The sequence below is a fragment of the Gymnoscopelus braueri genome (assembly GCF_963280865.1).
Source record: "Gymnoscopelus braueri genome assembly, chromosome: 16".
Classification (NCBI taxonomy): domain Eukaryota; kingdom Metazoa; phylum Chordata; class Actinopteri; order Myctophiformes; family Myctophidae; genus Gymnoscopelus; species Gymnoscopelus braueri.
Genome location: NC_137616.1, coordinates 34,812,992 through 34,835,286, shown reverse-complemented (window position 1 = coordinate 34,835,286; position 22,295 = coordinate 34,812,992). Strand labels below are relative to the sequence as shown.

The 22,295-nt window shown below is 43.2% G+C and overlaps 1 protein-coding gene across 3 annotated transcripts in view; it reads right to left on the bottom strand.

Annotated features, from left to right (window-relative positions):
• Window positions 1-302: 302 nt before the first annotated feature.
• The window catches only part of ccdc85cb (coiled-coil domain containing 85C, b), a 59,727-nt gene continuing 37,734 nt past the window's right edge, over window positions 303-22,295 (bottom strand). The window contains exons 3-8 of one of the 3 annotated variants that reach the window (XM_080453874.1): window positions 17,072-17,151; window positions 15,271-15,312; window positions 11,325-11,429; window positions 5,973-6,065; window positions 5,161-5,259; window positions 303-3,266 (exon numbers count right to left, since the gene is read on the bottom strand). In XM_080453874.1, the coding sequence (XP_080310000.1) occupies window positions 3,177-3,266; window positions 5,161-5,259; window positions 5,973-6,065; window positions 11,325-11,429; window positions 15,271-15,312; window positions 17,072-17,151 (509 nt within the window). In that variant the 3' untranslated portion in view covers window positions 303-3,176. The remainder of the gene's footprint in view (window positions 3,267-5,160; window positions 5,260-5,972; window positions 6,066-11,324; window positions 11,430-15,270; window positions 15,313-17,071; window positions 17,152-22,295) is intronic. The other 2 variants (XM_080453875.1, XM_080453876.1) reach the window with 2 other exon arrangements.

The following is a 22,295-nucleotide window of genomic DNA, read 5'->3' as shown; positions in this document are numbered from 1 at the left end:
AAGTTGTACAATATATTTTCCAAAATTTCTTCTACATGCTTAGTTTTTCCAATCAATGCTGTGTTTAACTTTTTCAATTTAACAATAAACAAAAAGTTTGCCATTTAGCCTTACCACTATAGTGGTTGGCTTTGGCTTCAGTCAGAGGTTGGGTTGCTATCAATGCCGCGGACGACAAGTGAGCGATAAGAACAGTTTTTACTTTCAAAGTACAATACCAGCAGTTTAACTCAGACCTAATCAATCATACAGTAACATCCATCTAAAGCTAATGTTTGTTGATGAAAGACAGCACTTCAATATATCATAAACAACTGTTTATTATTTTCTCCCAATGTTTTCTTTTGCTAAAAGTGGCCTATTTCATTTTCATTTTAATTATTTTCACAGACCAAATCCATCTGATATCAGCGATTCTTGTTGAAAAGAAGTGACAGTGTCATTCTAGTTACTACAGGAATTGACATTTATGCTGTAGATTCTAGGATTCTGTATTCTGGTTTTCATACATATACAGAAAAACTGAATGCACTAGAGACATAAAAAAAAACAGGTTCCAAATCAAAACACCATGCAGAGAAAATGTGGCACGTCTCAAATCAAATGCCATTTAAAGTAATCAAACATTATATCATGGCTTCAAAATCAGTTCCTAGAAAAAAGGACACTTTGACAACCCATACACAATAAAATCCTCATTGTTAATTTACCATTTTGCAACTCCAAGAGTGTACAAATGTAACCAAATGGGTAACATTTGTACACTATCAGAGTTAAATTAACACTCAGGATAATATGTACTGTGTACTTTTAGCTTTTTAGACCCACTATTTGCGGGAGTGGAGGCGCCTGGAAGGCAGCCTCACAAAAATGTTCTAATTTGGAACAACTTAAACAGGAAATGGGAGAGCTTTAAACCATCAATTAATTAGCGCACCCCCCCCCCCCCCCCCCCCCAACAGCCCAATTAAGCTCGATTTATACACCATTGCACGTTGCAGTCGCTTGCCAAAGAGAACTTTTCTTGTCAGCAACTGGCACCGTCATGCAACAGACTATAAATTAGGTATTAGCCCTCCCATCGCTATTTGAAACTGACAATAAATAATTTTGACTAACAGTACTTGTTCATTTTGACATCAAGGAATACACATTTAGAATGTTAGTTTATTTTCCCAAAGACATCCAAGGGAAGACATATCTCGCACATTTTTATAAACAAACAAAAAATATTAATCTTTCATAAACATGCCCTGCTGAAACACAGCTGCTGGATCCATAACGTGGCATCATTAAAAAAACGATTACACTTGAAATTGCAGAAAAGAAAAAAAAAACCACTAAAGCCCTATTTCATACTTCTGCTATTCAAATATATCAGATCTACAGTAGATCTGCCATTTTTGAAACTTAATGGCATGCCCAACATAGGGACACCAGGGTTAAAGTGGTTGATAAAATATATATATATATATTTTTAAAAAAAAACTTTTTTAAATCAGACCAATTTATAACTAAAATTTAATTGACGAGATGAATGAGAATCTTTTAGATCCATCGTGTATGGATGCAGCAAATGTCTTTCTGCGGTCTGCAACCGTGTTCTTCCAACTAGGATTAAAGAAAGAAAACACAGGCAGACACTACAGTTCCATGACCACTGTTAAGTACACACACACAGGTTTGTGTTACTATACTTGTGAGGACATCATTTTAGGACAGCACTGAAAATAGCAGATCTATCTACAAGCTCACAACACTGTGACGTGTTGTGAGCTTGTAGATCTGCTATTTTTCGGTGGATGACATTGCCGCAAAACTAAATAAAATAGGGAAAACTCTTAACCTACAATGGAAACAAGTCCCCAGGACTTTTGTTTAATCCTTTTAGCCTAATTGTAAACCTAATTCTAAAAATATTTTTTAACGATAAAACAATCATTTCTCTTGTGAGGACCAGGAAAATGGTCCTGCCAATGTCTATTTCTCAAATTCTTGTATACTAGTGGGGACATTTGGTCCTCACAAGTATAGTAATACACACACACACACAGACACACACACACACACACACACACACACACAGTAATCCAGTCACAGATGGGCGAAGGTAAAGCTGTAGCCCTCCCGACCTGAGAACATGATTGTCGAGCATGCACACAGCATACAGTTTTAGTTAATTTGACGATTCATAAACGAAAACACACAAAAAAATTGTCCCTCTATCTCATCGAGATGGTTTAGTTTGGGATGACCATGATACATTTGTAGTTTACAAAGAGAAAGAATAATGGTATTAAATTCATTTGAAAAAAATGAAAGAAAAGGAAATCAAGCAAAAGTTAAAAAAAAACAAAAAAAACATAGAAAACCTGTTCATGGTCCGTTGTGTATGTGCTTTTCAAACTAAACATATTTTGATCACATGGCCACGCTAGAATACAAAATAGATGGAAGTAAAATCAACAATAACGTCAAAGTAGTGCTATGGTTTTATACATAATATACACAAGTTAACAGTGATCTCTAAACTGCAGTATTAATAGACTTGTCTCATGAGCAAAAGGCGCTAGGGTCACAGTGGGTTCCACTTGGTTAACACTTTTCAAATGCTAATGCTAGTTATACTCATTGACCACTAGGGGGCGAGGTGGGTGGCAGAAGGGCTAGGTTGTCTATAGGAGGTGCTATGAAACCTTCTCTGACATCATGGCCACAGTGTTGCCTTAATATGAGAGCCCCAGTGATCTCATAAGTTATTACGGATGAGATCATGGAATAGCGCTAGCTTAAAGTAACATAGCTAGGATCTTAAAGACTACAGTATATCTGTCGTGTATTTATAGCTTATGTATGATGGGTTTCTCGGGCCGTGGAGAGATTATCATTCTGTAGCCCAAAGACCCCAAAATCAATGATGAAAGTGGCAAATCCGTGAAACTAGCTGCCAATTGTCAACACTTTTTCAGTTCAAAAGAAATGTGTATTATGTAGAGTGGTATAGATTCCTGGATCTTTATCTTGTCCAGTCTTTTAATATGCAGTGTGAAGGTGGAGTGCTGGGTATTGTGGGCAGTATAGAGAGCACGGCATGTTGGGTAGTGTAGGCAGTAATATGAGGTGGATTCTGGTAAATAGATCCTGCTCTCTCTCTCTCTCACTCTATGGTTGCCGTGTTACAGAGGCCCTTTGAACTGGTTCCCGGAGAGGTGCTGTCTTATGGATGGCTTTGATCCCGCTGCATCGCCGAGCTTTCTCCACACCACCTGCGGCCAGGAGGAGAGAGAGAGTGAGTGAGTGAGTGAGTGAGTGAGTGAGTGAGTGAGTGAGTGAGTGAGTGAGTGAGTGAGTGAGTGAGAGAGAGATGGCGAGTGAAGGGTGGTGAAATAGATGAGAGTAAGAGTACCCAAATAATAAAGTTAGGCAGAAAAAAAGTCTATCTTCTCCAAGACAGAAACACTTGAGCTAAGAAAGAGCTCTGGGGTCCCTGGTGGCTCAGCCAGTTAAGGCACTGACCATGTGAATCGCAAGGACCCCAAAGTTTGAATCAGATTCCCATCGTGACTCGCATATCTCCCCTCCCCCTATGCCCTAGGTTTCCCGTCTCTCTACACTGTCCTATCTAAATAAAGTGGAACAAATGGCTATAAAAAGAAAAGAACTCTGTCCTCTGGCCTCCGTGCACGAAGGTCTCTGTGAAAGAAGTGGGGCCCCCAGGGGAGACCCCAGTGATATTACAGAGGTGCCATTGTGGCGTACTCCAGAGATTCCAGGCCTGTTGCATACCTCCTGATAGCCCATCTCTCCCTCTCCCTCTCTCTCTCCCTCTCCCTCTCTCTCACTCACTCTAATCAGTAAACCTTTTATCCAAGGACCGGCCCCTTTCAGCACCACAGAGATGACAGAGGGACAGAGGAGGGGAGTGGGTGGATGGATGGAGGGGAAAAAAGAATGGAGGAAGGGGTTGTATAGAGGCGGGGGGGCGGGGGGAGGAGGAGGGTGCTCTTTTCCCTGCCTCTTCAGTGTAATTGCTCTGACAGCTCAACTACTAGCCTCTCGTTAGGGCCTCCAATTACAGCTCCCTCAGCGGCACAAGTGGTTCGGTGTGTGGCGGGCTCACAGACCACTGCTATACCACAAGTGTTGTTCCTTGCCTGCCCCCAAAACGTGGCTTCCTTATTAACGATGGTGACCTCAAAGAAGCTGCTGTAATCTGATTTGAACGAAAGGACAGATCGACCCGCAGGCAGACTTGCGGAGGTGAATATGATGAGGACACTCAGCAGTGGTGCAAAAAGTACTAAAATTCTTTACTTAAGTAAAAGTACCAATACTGCAATATAAAAATACTCGGTTACAAGTAAAAGTCCAGAATTCAAAAATTTACTTGAGTAAAAGTACAGAAGTATTGGTATCAAAATGTACTTAAAGTACCAAAAGTAAAAGTACTCAAATATTTGAAAATAGCAGATCTAAAAGCTGACAACGCGTCGCATCGCGACGCGACGCGTTGTGAGCTTGTAGATCGGCTATTTTCAAATAGCCTAGGAATAAAATAGGGCTGAAGTGGTTAATGTATGTTTCATAATGTAATAATTTACATCTGAAAAGTAACTAATAACGTAAAGTTTTCAAATAATTGTAGTGGAGTAAAAGTACAATATTTGCCTCTGAGATGTAGTGGAGTAGAAGTAAAAGTATTGGAAATTGGAAATACTCAAGTACAAATCCCTCAAAATTGTGCTTAAGTACAGTACTTAAGTAAATGTACTTAGTTACTTTCCACCACTGACACTTCTACACGAAACAACACATTCCTGACACAAGACAGTAGAGGTCTTCAAACAGTTATGCCGATTACCTGAACCCATACTTGTTCAGGACGCCTGACCGTATTCTCTAGGTCGATTATTTACTTAGGGATTATTCTATCGATGACCTTTTCGATTAATCAAACAATTGATTGCTTTGTTGCACTTTCCAGTGACAGGTGTCATTGCTTTACACCTACAGTACTACGAATGGCTTTTCAAATGTTTCTTTATCTATTGGCAACTGTGTCAAAGACATGCTATGAAAGTATCTGAAGAAAAAAGAACAGCTTAGGAAACGAAAGAATACGAAAGAATAAAGCGAGGGGAGGCTGAGGTCTGTACTTACGTTGCACATCTCTCGAACGATGGCTTTCTCCTTCTCACTGAGATCCTCCTCATAGTCCTCAGGAACCTGCTTGTCCATCTTCTCGTGGACTTCTAGCACCTGACCATGGAGACACACAAACAAGGATTAGGACCATGTAGTCAATCATGTGCTCATTTTGACCCATTCATATCTTCACAGAAAGTAAATAATGTGCAAAACCTCAAAAGTGTTTAGAAAATATACACAATTTTGTGGACCAGTAAATACATTTTGACAAGTAAAAATATTTTGAGACATATTTTGGTGTCTAAAATAACTTTTCGAACATTTTGAGAAATATAAAACATACAGTATTTATGTCACTGCATGTGAGCCACGTGAAGGCTACATCAGAGGAAATTATAATGATGTGCGAACAAGAGTCTGTTCTCAACCCAACACATTATTAATGTAAGTTCAAGGTTCAGGTACGAGTATGTGACAAAACCGCACTGTAACGGGTAGACATTAAGGGCTTATATGGTGTGGCAAATGGCATAACCAGTGGACCAACAGCAGGTGACCATAGTTATCCATGACAACTTTAGTCCTGTAGTTAGCAACTAGAATGATAATGATCAGTGGTGGACATTGTGTTGCATCGCAATGCACTGTGAGCTTATAGATCAGCTATTTTAAAAAGGTTTTGTACTTTTACTCTGGTGCTGTGTGTATATATTTAAGCCAATAGTTTTACTCAAGAACATTTTCGAATACAGGACTTACCAGAGTTCTTTTTTTGTGTGGCATTGCCATCATTACTTAAAATAAAACTAAGTAAAATATCATACCTTCATGGCGTGCACCACTGCCTCAGGCTTCTGGACACAGGACAGGTAACCTGTGGCAGGAGAGGACTCACTGGTGGGCAGCCGTCCTGTGCCCTGAGCAGAGAGAGAGAGAGAGAGAAAGAGAGAGCGTTTGTCAGCAACAGGAGTTGTAATGAGGCCTTGTTGTTTTTTTATATGCATGAGTAGTTGGGTACAGTGTTCATGAGAAAGTATATGCAGTACTGATAACAGAGATTGTGGGGATAAGGTCACTATATGAACATTGCTGCAAAGCCCCACACACACACACACACACACACACACACACACACACACTCGTCTTTTTCTCCTCATGTCTACACCCGCAACCCACAGATGTATTCGCCCCCGTTTGTTTGTTTGTCTGTCACAGCGATAACTTGTACATTTTGTATCTGGATTAAAACTTTAATTTGGATTAAACATGGCAGATATGTCAGGAGTAGGTCAGGACCTGAACTATTCATTTTCTGTTTGTTTCCCCAAATCTGCCAAAGGTCTCACAGCACACGGTCAAAGGTTATGCCCATGCTTACACAAGGGCCATTTGTTAGTAGTACACTCAACAGAGCATGTGGCACAGGTATAGCATCTCTACGAGTTCTTTTCTAGTTTGTTTCATGCTATTACCCGACCCTTATCAAGTGCCACCTGCGCTGTGTGATTTAACCTGTCGTGATGGAAGCAGTGAGCCCATCAATGGACCCCCCCGAGAGGGGGGGGGGGGTGGCTCATCTCAACACCCCTTCCCTGGCGAGTTCCAGACAGTGGCTCTCTGTTGGAGGTACACAGAGAACTTGGGGTGGGGGCACACACAATGGCTCCATTCAGGGTGACCTGGCATCCAGACTGCATTAGACACAGTTTCATGGCTCTGTTAGCCTGCCTTCAATTCTCTCTGCTCACTAGCCATGCATTTGTCCGCCTCCTGCAGACCCACACACAGGCCCCAGTTTCAGGGCCGCTAGTCTGGACCCATCCGGTCCAATAACACTGTGGAAAAGAACTCATGATACTCAATACTCAAGTAATGCAAAAATGTGCGGGACCTGAAAAATGCTTTGCTAACTTACTATGCACCCAAACGCCACATATTGGGCAATATAGTATATTGTGGTAACCCACAAGATATCTACGATTATAGTCTGTCTACACCTTGTCCAGTCACTATTTCCTTTTATTATCAGTGAACAGCTGATACCTTTTCCAAACCATTGTAAAAATAGAGTTAACATACAGTAAGGGTCATTCAAGTTCTGCAGGAAGGAATTGAGGGGGAGGGGGGGGGGTGTGCAGTGTCCACCCAACCGTGCTGATGTAGACATCCTGGAAGAGTACATGTTAGAGAAAATTAAAGGGTCACATAACCAACAATTTACCTGACCACCAAGCCCTTTGTTAAATATGACACACACTGCATGTGTGTGCACATTACAGCAGTGAGGCAAAGTCTCCAACAGCTGTGTGAGTTACTGAACTTGGGAGTAAAAGTATATAAATCGCTGCTGGTCCCGTCTGATGATTTGAAACTGTGCAAACAGTCCCACGAGCAACAGAGGACAGGATTTCCAGTTTTATTCCTGGCTTGGCCTGTGCAGTACAGAAAAATAATTTGGACGGCTCTAGGCTATGTTGACTATGTATGAACTACAATGTTGGGTATGGTGTCCCTGAATAAAATGGACCCAGATTTAGGCCTTCCAGGAGGGAAAGGCAAAAACCCTGCTTGTCATAATCAATGGTTTGTCGTTTTAGCACACAATGAACTGAATAGTTGAGTGTTTATGAGCATCAAGCAGGCGGCTCTGTACGTTTGTTGTTTTATTCTTCTTTTGACCTTCTCTTGCGCACATGCACGCACGCATGCATACACACCTTTTCATCCCTCTTTCTGTCCTCTCCATCTCTCTCTCTCTCTCTCTGTGTCTCTCTCTCTCACTGTTCCAACCAGGGCCATCTCTCATGCATGGATGAACTCAGGCCACATCAGAAAGCAGCCAATCAATCATCACACAGCCCATAATGAACAGGTTTCCATGGGGACAGCAAATGGGCCAGAGCCAGGGGAAGTGCATTGGTTTCGAATCATCCTGAGAGATCAAATAGAATCTGCAAGAGGCAGCTAATATTTGTACTGTATGGAATTAATTTGCCAACTCAAAGATTATTTAATCCATGGACTATTATTTCAATATTATAACTTTAAATAATGATACTACAAATATCAAATCTATGAACCTATGAACGTACATTTGCAACCAAAACCCACTACACGATGACATCCACCTATTTTACTAGTGCAAGTAGTAAATGTATGTTATTGGTGGAAATTGAGTTTTTCAAATCTTGGCTGTCAATACAATGAATTAATAGTCTATAAGAAAACTGACCCACAAATGCCAGTTACATCGTACAGGAATACACTTTAAAGCTTACATACTCCTTGAAGCAAATATGCTTTTTTTTACTGAAGAGATCAACGCTGGAGCAACACGGACATTTTAAGCCTTTTATTATTTAGGTGCAAGTATACATTGACTGACGTTTTGGTCTTTCAACCTTCCTCAGAATCATGACTCTGAGGAAGGTCGAAAGACCGAAACGTCAGTCAATGTATACTTGCACCTAAATAATAAAAGGCTTAAAATGTCTGTGTTGCTCCAGCGTTGATCTCTTCTGCATCTGTTGTCCCTACCCCTGTGACGCACCGGACTGGCCGTTTAAGGCTGAGGCGCAACGGTAGAATCCCTTTATGCTTTTTTTACTATTTGAGTCAAAACGCCAGCATCAAAGCTGAAAATCTAATCAAAGCTGCCTCCGCCTGGCTGTATTATACACATAAAAGATTGGTTTGCCAACAATGGAATGGCATGTACTGTACAACGTACCTTTCAACATAAATCATCATCTTAATCAACTGTTCGGTTGCCACTAGCTCTGATGAAGGAACAGGACGTTCTACAAAGTCCACATCGCAACCCCGTTGCACTCGTGAATCACAGTGACAGATGACGTTAGAAGCAGGGAGGTGAGCACTGAGCAGGTTTGCCTGCCCGTATAAAGCCTGATTTATACTTGTGTTGTGTGCCGTAAATATACCAGATATGCAAGCTCACAACCCGTCACATTCGTGGCGCGTTGTGAGCTTGTAGATCTGCTGTTTACTGAGCACGACACCGGCACGCAACTCAAGTATAACTGAGGCTTAACCGCCCTCCACGTTGTGGAACAGACCCACACCTCCACGGTCAAAGTTGACAAACCTCATCGGAAACAGTGAATGATCTGAACACCCTGGGCGGAGGAGTAGTTTGACTCTCTGGGCTTAACACTGCATAGGCCAGCCTGTGATTAAAACGCAATATTGATTTTCTTGGAACAGAGGAGGCGAGCGAGTCCTCTGGGCGGTGGCATCGCCTCCTTTAAACAAGTCAGAAAACAATTACCCAGCCTCTCCTCCCCAGACACTGGCAGGGTCAGGGGGGCGGCCGTGGATCCGAGAGGATAATTACTTTCATAGCGGAGATTCAGTTCAAACAGGCTCCGGGGGGCTAGAGAGAGAGGACCATAAGCCTGGAGGAAGAGAAGCGCTAGACTCGCACGCTTTCAATTTCTCTCTCTCTGTCTTTAGTTACTCTTCTCTCGCTTTTCTGTCTCCTTCAATTTCTCTCCCTTCTTCTGTGCCCTTACGCCCCCCCCCCCCCCCCCCTCTGTCTCTCTCCTCCCATTGCCGTCGCTCTCCTCTTCATGCCCACTCCTCCACCCACCCACTATCCTTAGTCTTTCTCCTGTCTCTCTCCCTCTCTTTCTCGTTCCGTCTCTGTCTGTGCGTGTGTGTGTGTTTCACTAGACTTCCTGCCGTGCGTAGGAGAGACAGAGAGCCTGGCAGCCTGTGGAGGTGTAATTGGAGAGTTAGAAATAAAGTGAATTAGAACTGACTTGACTTGATTCCACCGTGCACAAGCTGGGGGGGAAAGCACAGCTGCGGCCTATGAACTCCTGGCTACTGTTGTGTGTGTGAGTGTGTGTGTGTGTGTGTGTGTGTGTGTGTGTGTGTGTGTGTGTAGTTTTCCCTGTGTGTTGACATAGCCATGGTGCGTGTGTATAAACATCTGTTTGTTTACATGCAACAGTGTGTCTGTGTCTGTGTATGAGCTTGCATGTATGTGCATCATTAGCATTTTCAAGTAATGCATACAGCTGAAAGAAAACAGAACAGTTGTACAAAAAAAGATATATATATATGCAATGTATAAGTTGAGAAAACTGAAATTAAAATTAAGTTAAAAGAATATACCAAATATATATACAATTAAGTGCAATGGAAACACATTTATCACAAAACACACTGGCAATGTGTTTGTTGGTAGAGACTGGGGTTTGCTTTTTGCCACTAATGACCCGTCTCATTGCAGAGAAATTAAAAAGAGTCTTGATGATGATCACAGGTACTCATTGTTGATGTATAACAATTAGAGCCCAACCCATGTCAGATTTTGGGAATTTCATTATTGCCAGTACCGATGTCGTCCAAAAAGTCCAATAATGGCTCATATAGTGACCAGACCGATATATGAATTAGAATGACAAGTGCTAATCTTTGTGTCGCGTATGTTGTTTGGATTTAATAATTGCCAGCATTCTTTGAATAGAGAGAGTAATAACTTGAAAATGAATTATTGAAGGACTGTCTTCATGGTTTTAGGTACTGTAGGTAGGTACTTTATTCATCCATGAGGGGAAATGTTTTGACACAGCAAAATGTTTTTTTTTTTGGTAGATCAATGTCTGTGTGTGTTCATGAGTGTGTGTTCAAAATAGCAGAACTTGTAGATGTGCTATTGCAGCCTGATCTCCAGAGATTACCGTAACATTGCACGGAACGAGTGCACTTCATTCCGTGGATAGCCGCCTCGGAACTCCCGAATTGCGTGCATATGTACGGCGAGTCCCACGGTGGGCGTAACCAGTCGCAACCCGGAAAAACCCGGAAGCAGAGCAGTCCCCACAAAAAAAATTACGATTCTGTGCCTATCGGTACATAACTCAAACGGCGCTGAGTAGGCACAGGCGAACGTCCCACCGTTCAGGACGGCAACTCGGTCGCCTTAGCTCCCTCGGTGGTCCTTCACGGGGTGACAGTTCGCCTGTGACTGCGCGCCTCCGAAATGGTTTTGTCACAAAGGGAGCGCCGTACATACTGTATGCACGCAATTCGGGAGTTCCGAGGCGGCTATCCACGGAATGAAGTGCACTTGTTCCGTGCAATGTTACGGTAATCTCTGGAGATCGGGTTGGCTATTGATGATGGTGTGTGTGCATGACATGTCTCACCATGTGCATGTTGTCCTGGCGTTGGGGCAGAGAGGACAGCTGGGACTCCGAATGGTAGAGGGTCATACCCTTCCTCAGGGCACGCAGGTCACCTGTGTTACACTGCTGAGTACGCACGCGCACACACACACACACACACACACACACACACACACACACACACACACACACACACACACACACACACACACACACACACACACACACACACACACACACACACACACACACACACACACACACAAGGAGATTGAACATGTTAATGCCACGTCACTTGTACATCTGCTATTTCTGGAAAAAAAATAATCTATAAAGTAATACGATTTTCTTTACATAAATCTTCTCTTCTGGGGGTCCTTGGCACAAAACATTTTCAGATGGGGGTCTGCGGCCGAATACATGTCAATTTGGGGGTCCTTGACATAAAAGCAAGTTTGTGAACCGCTGCTCTAAGCTTCATCCAGCGAATTCAATTGCACCGCACAGTGGATTGTAATCACGTGGTGGGATCATGGACTGAATTCAGTTGACACTGAGATTCAGCCTTATTTGCAGCCAGAAGAGCGAGTGTCCCTGGGGGCAACACGTAGCCTCGCTCCCTGCTGTATAGGCAGTGACACAGCAACACCACGGATCCTTATGACATTTCTCATGTCACGTACTGGCGCTTGCTGTGCGCACGGCCCGCTACGCACACGCGGGGCAAGCACACGTGATGCCTGGAAGAGATTGGGCTATAAATAACCCAATGAGATCTGTGGGGGTGTGTGTGTGGGTGTGTGTGTGTGTGTGTGTGTGTGTGTGTGTGTGTGTGTGTGTGCGGTACTATAGTCTAAAAGCTACATTGCCCCCTGCCTTTGCACACGTCACTGCTTCGATTGCTTCTCTCATTGTTCCTCTTAACCTTTTCTCATTCTTCCGTTGGCACTTCCTGATCTTTTCTTTAGCATTAGCGATCCATGGCCTCAATCTTCTCACCAGCTATATGCTTAATATGAGCATAAATCAGGTTGCAATCACCGTGTCCTTTCTGCAAGGCGGCTTGGGTTTTGTCGTCAGGTTTAACACACTACATGTTACTGTATGGTTTTGTGTGGGCAAACAATAGTATCACAAGATTAAGAGCACCCTGTGGATAGCATGTGAAAGCATAATAAAATGATTAAAATATTTTTTGGCACACAGTCTAGGCCTAGGGAATTAAAAAGGTAATTTGCTGAGTCTCACTGGTTGAAATACAGTAGACGACACAGAAAACCAAAACAAAATTGCGTTCGTGAATCATGCCAGGACTGCCTGGCATTTACAACCTTGCCATCACCTACTGTAAATTGAGACTTTTTAAAAAGGCCTTCCACTAAACAAACCGCCACTCCTGGCCAAAACTTGTCTGCTAACTTCCTGAGCCGACCTTGGACACTGATGGAGACAAACAGTGTTATTTGTCTGCCAGACAGGCTGGCAGTTGGCCCTCTGCTCTCCTCATGGCTAAAGCACACGGCCCCTCCATCCATCCATCCATCACAATGTCCCGGGCGCTGACAGGAAGGAGCCGTGGAAGTCACACACCATTTCCTGTCTGAGTTATGAGGGGCCGGGGATGCGGCCGTGACAAACGAGTCGAGGGCACACCGGCACCTTCTGGGCAGCCGTGATTTGATGGACTGTTGCGAAGAGTAAGTCCCATTCTGGACAGCCACCCCTATAGTACAGTATACAGGTGCTACTCTCCGTGAACCGACCGTCTGGTGGCATTAAAGGGCCATACGATGTCATTGTTCACGCTCACAACAACCCACGAGGATGCAATGTGTTGCGAGTTTGTAGGTTGGCCCTTTTCGCCGTGCGACATGGTGATACCATGAAGTATAATTCAGGCTTAAAGGGATAGTTCACCCCAAAAAATACTTTTTTTCCTATCGATTAGTCACCCCATGGAGACTTCATGGATAATTTAGTTTTTTTGTCGCATTCCTAAGCCAACAATTTGATGACCAGCGGACCGGTAGGGAGCGAAGGAGACTCTTTGTGTCTCCTACCGGAACCGCTGCCGGTCATCACATTATTGGCTTAGGAATGTGACAAAAATATCCATGAATTCAAGTCTCCATGGGGTGAATAATCGATAAGGAAAAAAAAGTCATTTTGGGGGTCAACTATCCCTTTGAAAATAGGCTCAAGATGTCATTATAGACATTCAATTTTTTCCCCCGTAACTTAATGTTTTCTGCAGGGAAAATCTTTGGCTAGACTTTTCAACACAGCATACTGAGCATAGTGAAATCTATGTTGTATATTACAGGATCTCTGCAAGCTGCTTTTTAATACCGTATTGAAATGAATGGAGTCCAATCGCTTCCTCAAAAATCAAACAATCTACGGTATGCTTTGGAGAATGTTCTGCATTAATGTCAAGTTTATGGTGAGTTATAGTCAATGGGCTAAACATGCCAGGCCAGTGGTATGGTCATTCAAGAGACTGTGATATAGTGTGTTTGTTGAATAAACGTTTGGAGCATAGTAGAGTTGCACGACCCCTCCTTTATAAATTGTACTTCTGTATTTTACAGTTTGGCTCGGCACCAAAGAAAGGGGTATTTGTGTAAAATCTGTAACAAATGATACATCAAGCAGAGATCCATGTTCAATCAAATACATTTTTGACTTCATAATGTATCTGATACTGTGCCTTAGTCAATAATTCAGTCATTGTTCATCGGTCTCTCGCCATTTTAAGTTCTCCTGAGCACAGTTTCATCAAGGTCAATTTGGCTTCAGTAAATGGATGGGAGGTAATCTGTCATATAAATCATTAACTTCTGTGAGTCATGCCGAGCACTCTCTTGTTGATGACAGAGTATCAGAGTACCGGCAAGAGAATGTCACACCAAGTGCTACACATTTTGACGCACTTCACACACACACACACGTCTCTATGTCCATGGCCATGTGCTTCTGTGTTTGTCATTTCTCTAGTCCCTTTTATGGCAGTTTTTTTAAACCAATCAGACGAGCTGGTGTGGCGGGTCAACATTCCTCTGATAAACTGCTATTGTTTCCTTCATGGTCAACACAGGCTTCACTCGAACGCCAGTTTCACCACGTGGGATGTTAGGTAATATATAGGTCCATTGAGGCATATAATCCGTTGTAAACCACCTGTGAGTATTGAGACACACCAGTAAGCAGGCTCTTGCATAACAGTGACGTGGGAAACTACTGCAGAATAAAAAGGTAAAATAATATGTGTGCAACAATATACACGTCATTATATGATACTACAGTAATAGTATTCTAACAAATGCACCATTTGTATCACCCAATTAAATGAGCCGGAGCAGGCCCTGATAACATTTCAAGTCTCGCTCGGAACAAGACAGACAAACATAACATTTCTGAATGACAAAAACGACGAGATAACATTCATAAATATTTGATAAAATCCTACATTCTCCAATTACACACCCTCGTGCCAGTTGTCCGCCATGCATAATGGATGCTGGGATCTACCTATCCCCCCCCCCCCCACGTACCTTAAATTATTTACCCCACCAGACGTCCTGACAAGCCTGGACAAGCGAGTGGCGTTCATGCACCAAAGCACAATCTAGCATTCATTCACCTACAGGCTACCTTGTACCAAGCCACCCCACTGTGCTGTGCTCTGCAGAATAGCACTGGGAACAAATGGAAGGCACCTTGCCAAGACCAGGCCACACACAGCCGGTGCCACCCTTGTGCATGTGTTTATTTTGCCATGCTAGCAGAAGATTAAAAACAACGTCCGCGTGTTCTTGCAGCAAGCCAACAGCTGTGAAAGTCCCATCACCGGAAAGACATTCAGACTAACAGAACAAGGAGAAAAAAAGAAGCAGGCCCAATTGAGCTCAGCAGAGTAGTGTTTCAAGAGAAGTCAGACAATCAGTGGCATACAGGAGAGAGTTACCTTCTTGGATGGTATCTGTGATAAGCTATACCGGCTATAAGCCTGTGGAGAGAAAAAAATGTTGATGTGTTGGCCTGTTGTTGGACTTATTATCCGTTACTGGTTACCCACATAGACTTGGTCAATTGTCCAGTGGCCAAGTCGCTGAAAAGGAAAACATTGTGGATGACAGTATGCATGTGTAACACTTGATAGTTTGAGGCAAAGCTCTCTTAAGTCACAGTAAATAAAAAAGGTACACTACTGACGGCAGGGTTTAATCATGCATCATGTTCAAGTTGTTTATTTGACAGATGCTTCTCTGTAACCCTTTTGCACTACACAGACTTTGGCTAATATTATCTTATGGCGTGCGTGCCTTTCCTAGCGTGGAGCTGGTAATCATTTTAAGTGTACCACACCGCTTGAAATCACAGCTGGTTTTTTGGTGCCTACCACGGTGATTCAAAATAAATATTCAGCCAAGCTATGATTTTTAAAAGCAGTGTCATCTCAAAAACTGAGGTTAATATTAGATACCCGACATTAAAGCAGTATAAGACAACGTGTAGCTCCTAATTGCAGCACTTCAGAGATAATTACTTGGATCACTGGGGCTTCGTGTCAGTGACGCCCGCCCACACGCACTTTTGCCTACTCACAGGGTCATGGATCTGCCAAGCGATAATTGGGCAGAAAAAAAGAAGCATAAGAAAAGAGAAACAAAGGCTCACTAATACTGATCCATGTAGCTGCATCTGAGTTGAAACCAGGTGAGTCACATACAGTAATGAAAAGAATATTTTCGAATAGTTAGAGAAAGACAATTCTAGCACACATTATATACTGCAGTTTACTGCAAATTGAGTTGAATCTACAGTATGTGTTAATGCTCTGATGAAGGCTCTTGGCGGAAAAGCGTAATCATTAAGTTTATTGGTGTATGCCAATAATAAAAATGGAAATGTGAGTACTTTGTCCTCCATTGACTTTGAAATTTTGTATGTGCTGCCTTTTGGGGATTTTGATTCCCGTTTTATATACTGGATTTTGGGTTTAGCACTCCGCTGAGAAATCCCATTGTTGAGGTACAACCTCTTTTTTTCTCAGTATTTATACTCTCTCTCTCTCTATATATATATATATATATATAAACGTATGAATACATTTCAAAGAGGCAAAATAAATCACAACCTAAATAGGGAACCTTGTCAATGGTTATCGTCTACAATCCATATACATGTCACTGGTCATCGTTCGATACAGATGTTTATACTCTATACAAACAACACCTCAAGCCAAGACGTGACCTCCAGGTGAACTGGAAGTGTCACTTTCTCCCCTCCACTCCCACGATCTCCGCTGTAACTGTCGCTTTCACTGCTCATTTTTCTCTTCTCTCCTCTTCCTCCTCCTCTCAGCGCCTCTCCGCTGCTCCGACAATCCGCCTCGGGCTCCAACGTTACGGCTCCTTACGGAAGCTTACTGACTCCCCATGAATTAAACATCGGATAAACACGCAGCCCTGCTATGAAGAAGAGGCAGTTGCAGAGAGGCATCGAGCCACCGTTTGGTCTCGTAGCTGTCGCCATTGTATCATATATGCGTGTCCTGATGATGACGCCTCGACGCTGTGAGAGTGGGCGGTACGAGAGGGTAGATATACCAACCGCTGGGACAGGCTTTATTCTTTTGTCTGGGTGGTTTATTGAATGTCTACGCAACTCATACACTGATATTTTGGATGCAACAGTACTGCATTACACAGTTTATGAGTGCTACTGTATGTGCGAGTGAATGTATGTCTGCCACATGACCTCACCTGAGAGAGAAGCTTATTGTTGTCGTCCTCTAGAATGCGCACTTTCGTCTCCAGCTGTCTGATGTAGTTGGAAGAGGGGTCTGGGAGAGAGAAAGAGAGAGGAGAGATTTGCATTTTAAAGACCATGAAGGGTAATACAGTCAGACAGGACCAATGGAGCAAAATGACCCCACAGCGCTCAGACGGTTGACATGCTCTTTGGGAAACACTTTGTGAACGGAGACTCCAGTCACCCATACATCAAAGTCTACTACTGTATGTAAAATATGTGCAGTAGTTTGCTGATGTTTCAGCTGAGATCATTTCTGATTACAGGCATTTTTCATCATTTCAGCCACACAAAAAAAAAATGAACCTCAATGAATGTAGCGGCAAACAGAAAGGTCTTTAGCTGGGATTTAAAAGACGTAAGAGTGGCAGCAGACCTGCAGTTTTCTGGCAGTTTGTTTCAGATACTGTATGTGGTTGTTTATCATAAATCTCAATCATGATTGATATTGAGGTATTAGGTCAAAAATATTAGAGATTAGATTTTGTCCGTATTATCCAGTCCTACCGTTTGTGTCACCTACAGTAAGAGTGGATGTCTCCATGGGTGGATTTTCAATGGGTAAAAGACATAATTTTTACAGTATGTAACTAATTTCTATGTCAAATGTTTGATACGACATTATGCTCTTTAATTTCAACATAGTGACATCTACACAACTTTGTGTTGCATCAAACGAGCACACTACATGGACTTGCATAAACTTTGGTGAGTTCAGATTGGGGGCGGCAGCTCCGCCTGGGAGAACGTGGAGCGTGATTTAACTGTGCTGGGGAGCACAGAGACCAGTTCTCTAAAAGAAGCATGTTTAATTTACAACAAGATCAAAGCAGAAGTATCGAGAGGAACTCCACAGACAGCTCGTCAGGAACACACACGCACGCACACACACACACAGTTATGATATTGTACATGAAAGTACAGAGCTAGTGGAGGTGCGCTAGGGACAGTTCCACAGACAGCAGTGGGATGGGTAGGTGAGGAGAAAGTCTGAAGGGTGTCTGGTTGGTTGGATGATACAGAGGTGAAGTTGCTGCCTGTAGAAATATCACACATGCAAAGAAACAGACGGAATGAAAGAGTCACTCAAACACACACCAGTACAAGCACTCTCCCCACACACACACACACACACACACACACACACACACACACACACACTCACTCACTCACTCACTCCCACTCACACAGAGAGTGAGTGATGGGCGACTCAAGGCTTGAAACACAAAAACAAAACAAATTGTTTACAAATTATATAACTGACCCAAACCAGTATAACAGGCTGCTCCATTCATTAACCTAGATTCCTAGAACCCATTTCTTCCACATTCTGTGGCCAGGGGGCGCTATTCTGCAGGACCGCCACCATTTCACATATCGGTCATGGGCAACCTGGATTAGACTCTCACTGATACACAATCAGTCCCAGGCATTAGTTACACCCTGGTCCTGCAGTTTTGTGAACGCAGATGTCACCAAGCTGACGTGAGACCAGGATCAGGGTTAATACACTTTCCATGGAGTGGACTTTAATTGTAAATTAAAGTTGAAGTGTGCCAACTTCACCGAGAGCACACCGCCGATTACCATAATAATGCTGTAGCAGGCAACATGAAACTAAAAGTCGACTGCAGTGCAACCAAAAACATTTACCCACAGATAAAACCCTTTACACAAGGAAAACAAAACAAAACAATTTGACTCCCTAACCCTGAAAGGGGACCCGAGTGAAGAAGCATTGTGACCAGTTTGTCCAGCCGGGTCAGTTGGTCCACATTCTCAGTCAGACCTCTGTGATTTTTCAAGAGGCGGGGAGCTGTGGCAGACAGTGCTGGACAGTGGGCTGGCTGGATAGATGATTTGTTGGCCAGCTAGATGGGGGAGAGCTGCAGTGACCCGGGCTGATAATCCCCTCTCCCTGCCCTGTGACCCTCTAATCTGGATCAATCTGTTGGACTAACCTGCAGCCAGACCTCAAGCCGATTAAGAATGAAGGTTCCTCAGCCATGACCACCGTGGTCCGACAGCGAACCGACAGGCCTATACTAGACTGACAGAGAGAAAGGAAGAGAAGAGAAACGTCCACCACTGCTTTATGAGTGGGAAATATTTCTTGATATACTTATTATTCCATATTGCTTGAAGAGGTGGGGAAACCTCAATCTGTGATTCAGAAAGCCCACAGATCATATGAAGCTCCTCTCAGCGCCTTATCAGCCAATTAAAAAGGAGTGCTCTTCTAGAAGAGAATCAAAATGACTTGAGTTCTACACCTTCATGTGCCAGGCTCACAACTACCACCAGTCCAGCAATTGCCTGCATTGGACCAAAGAGAGGATATCCAACCGCTCTGAGCAATATGTGGCGACAGTTTTCTCCAGACACGATAGAGTGCCCACTACCCTATCTCCCTTTCCATTACTCTAAGCCGTTGATGTGTCAGGAGGGAGTGAGAGATGGATGTTAAATCACTTCATGACATGTGATTAAGTGGTTGTGCTTAAATTATGCACAGATTTACTGTATGCACACTCACAGCAGGGAAGCACAACAGACACAAATGACTACACAAGACACATGGGAGGGGGGGGGCACTTTAACAATGCCCAACTAACACAAGGTTGTTCTAACAAAAGGGTACTGTATAATTAGACCATTCTTTTACCTTACAGATCATATGGAATGCATCTACAAAAATGCCCAGCAAAGACTCTTCCTGCAGGAACTAAGGAATTTAGCTAAAAAGAGAATACCAATCCCTAACTTAAAGTAGTGTCACTTTTAACATTGCGTCCTGGTTCCTGGTACCTTAGTGTCAAAAACAATGCAAAGCTTTCTAAAGTAACTAAAGTGGGCAGTACAATTACAGGCTGCAAACAAACCCATAAAACAATGTTTTGAAGCCAGCCTGCTACTGCAGCAGACAGCATTTTATATTTACCCTAAATCATACCTCGCCATTGAGTACTTGGTGCTCCTTTTTATTGTTGCTTCTATTGTGTTTTTATGTAAATCTGTTTTAATCGGTTTATTTTGCAGGCAAAAAGTAGACAATAAGTATTTTCAATTCAATTCATTTCAACATACATCATCGCCAAAGCAGGCAGACAGAGAGAGAGAGAGACAGAGAGAGAAAGAGAGAGAAGGGGGTGGAGGAGAATGAGACAGATAGAAGGGGAAACCTTGTCCTCGCACAATCTGGTGAGCTATTTTTACCACTGTGCAAGTGTTGTTTATCCAATGAAATGAGGTGATGTGTGTGTGCGCACGTGCCCATGTTTGGCACGGATCTCACTGTGTATATGTGTAGGCATGTATCCGTGTATCCGTGTGTGTGCACGTGCGACCGTGCGTGCATGCGAGACAAAACATGACGCAGACAGTGGCCCGTCCCTCTCTCTGCGCGTCCACGTCACTTTACATCACGTCAGGGCCACTGTGACCCACTTCCACAGTCACTCTCCTCTCCGCTCACTGTCGGCGTACCCACAGCACAAAAATACATAATAATAATACATTTTATTTATAACGCACTTTACATTTTGAAGCAAATCTAAAAGTGCTACAGAGGAAAAAAAACTGGTGTGCCCAACAGTCAACTGGTCTAGTTATAAATAATGCAAAATTATGACAATTTAATTCATGCCAAAACATATTTTCATATCGGTGTCCCTATTAGGACAGACTCATTTGATACGAGGTTCCTAGTTACTTAGGGGACAAAACCCCTGGCCTAAGGAATGATATCCATCATCGCAACAATGCCCCAAAAAATAAGATTTACTCTTATGTATGATTTACTCTTTATGGTTGCACATGATATACAACCATAAAGAACAACCTTGAACCTTGAGAATCTGTTAAGATTCTCCTCATGTGTGATGCAACCTGATTTCAAAATCGGTTTGAATTTTAAATCTACTGTAGTGTGAGCCCAGCTTAACCTTTTTATTACTTCTATTTCATCTCCTCTACTTCCATCTCGCCCACCCCTCACTGCTCATTTCTACCTTCTTAACAAGACTTTGAAATTTCTCTCTCCCTTCTTTGCCCTGCCGCTCTCTTCCTTCCTTTTTCCGCCTCCAATACTTCCTACTCTTCGACCTCTCACTTTCTTAAACTTTTCAACTTACATCTTCCATTACCCCAGTTTCCAACCCTGCCCTGACATTACCTTTAATACCACCACTCCCAGCATGGTGTGTGTGTGTGTGTGTGTGTGTGTGTGTGTGTGTGTGTGTGTGTTGGGGGGCTTATCAGTCTAACCAGATGCCCACGCCATGGCAATAACCTCAAACTGACCAAAACTTTTTTTTTTCCACTTCCAAATTTTGAGTAGCCAATTATTCCCCCCCCCCCCCCCCCCCCCCCGCTCCCATTTCTCCCAATTTAAGTCGTTACGCTGAATTCACACCAGCAGCATCGAGCGAATGTTCACAGTGCACACATTTGCAAAATGCAATAAATTGGGTGTGTACATGCACATGTCATGGTTGGCATCCTCCTAAATAAGTGAGCTTTGCTCCAGTGTGAGCTCTGGTGGTCCAAGCAGATCAAAGCGAGTAGCTGTTCCAGGCTGGGGAGCTCACTGAGAGGGAGGAGGTGAACAGACTACTCAATGCTCATCTCTGGCAGCTTGTTTGTGAAGGATTTACACTTTAGGTAAGAAATAGGTCATGCGGTTGCACGAGCCCGATTCATTTCACACCTACAGTACAACTAGAAACTACTAGTTTAAAACTTTGTTATCAATATTCACTACTTCCGTACGGTAGTCTTTTTCTGTGGTGTCGTATATACGCCTACTTCAGAGCTCAGCACGCTTCTCACTGACTCGTCGCTCTGTCTCAAAATGACATAGTTGAGCTTTTCTAATTTTGCCAAAGAAGGTAGATTAATTCTGTAGGGGATTCAGTTTCAGCTTCACCCAGCTGATGGCTGCTCAGAGGCACTCGAGGGGAGCTGTCAGGGGCTAAGTGTCTTGGTAAATGGTGCATTTATATAGCGCTTTTATCCAAAGCGCTTTACATAGGTTGTGCATTACATTCACCCATTCACACACACACATTCATACACCGATGGCGGAGGAAACCATGCAAGGCACCAACCTGCTCATCGGGAGCAATTAGGGGTTCAGCGTCTTGCTCAAGGACACTTTGACACCAACTCTTCTGG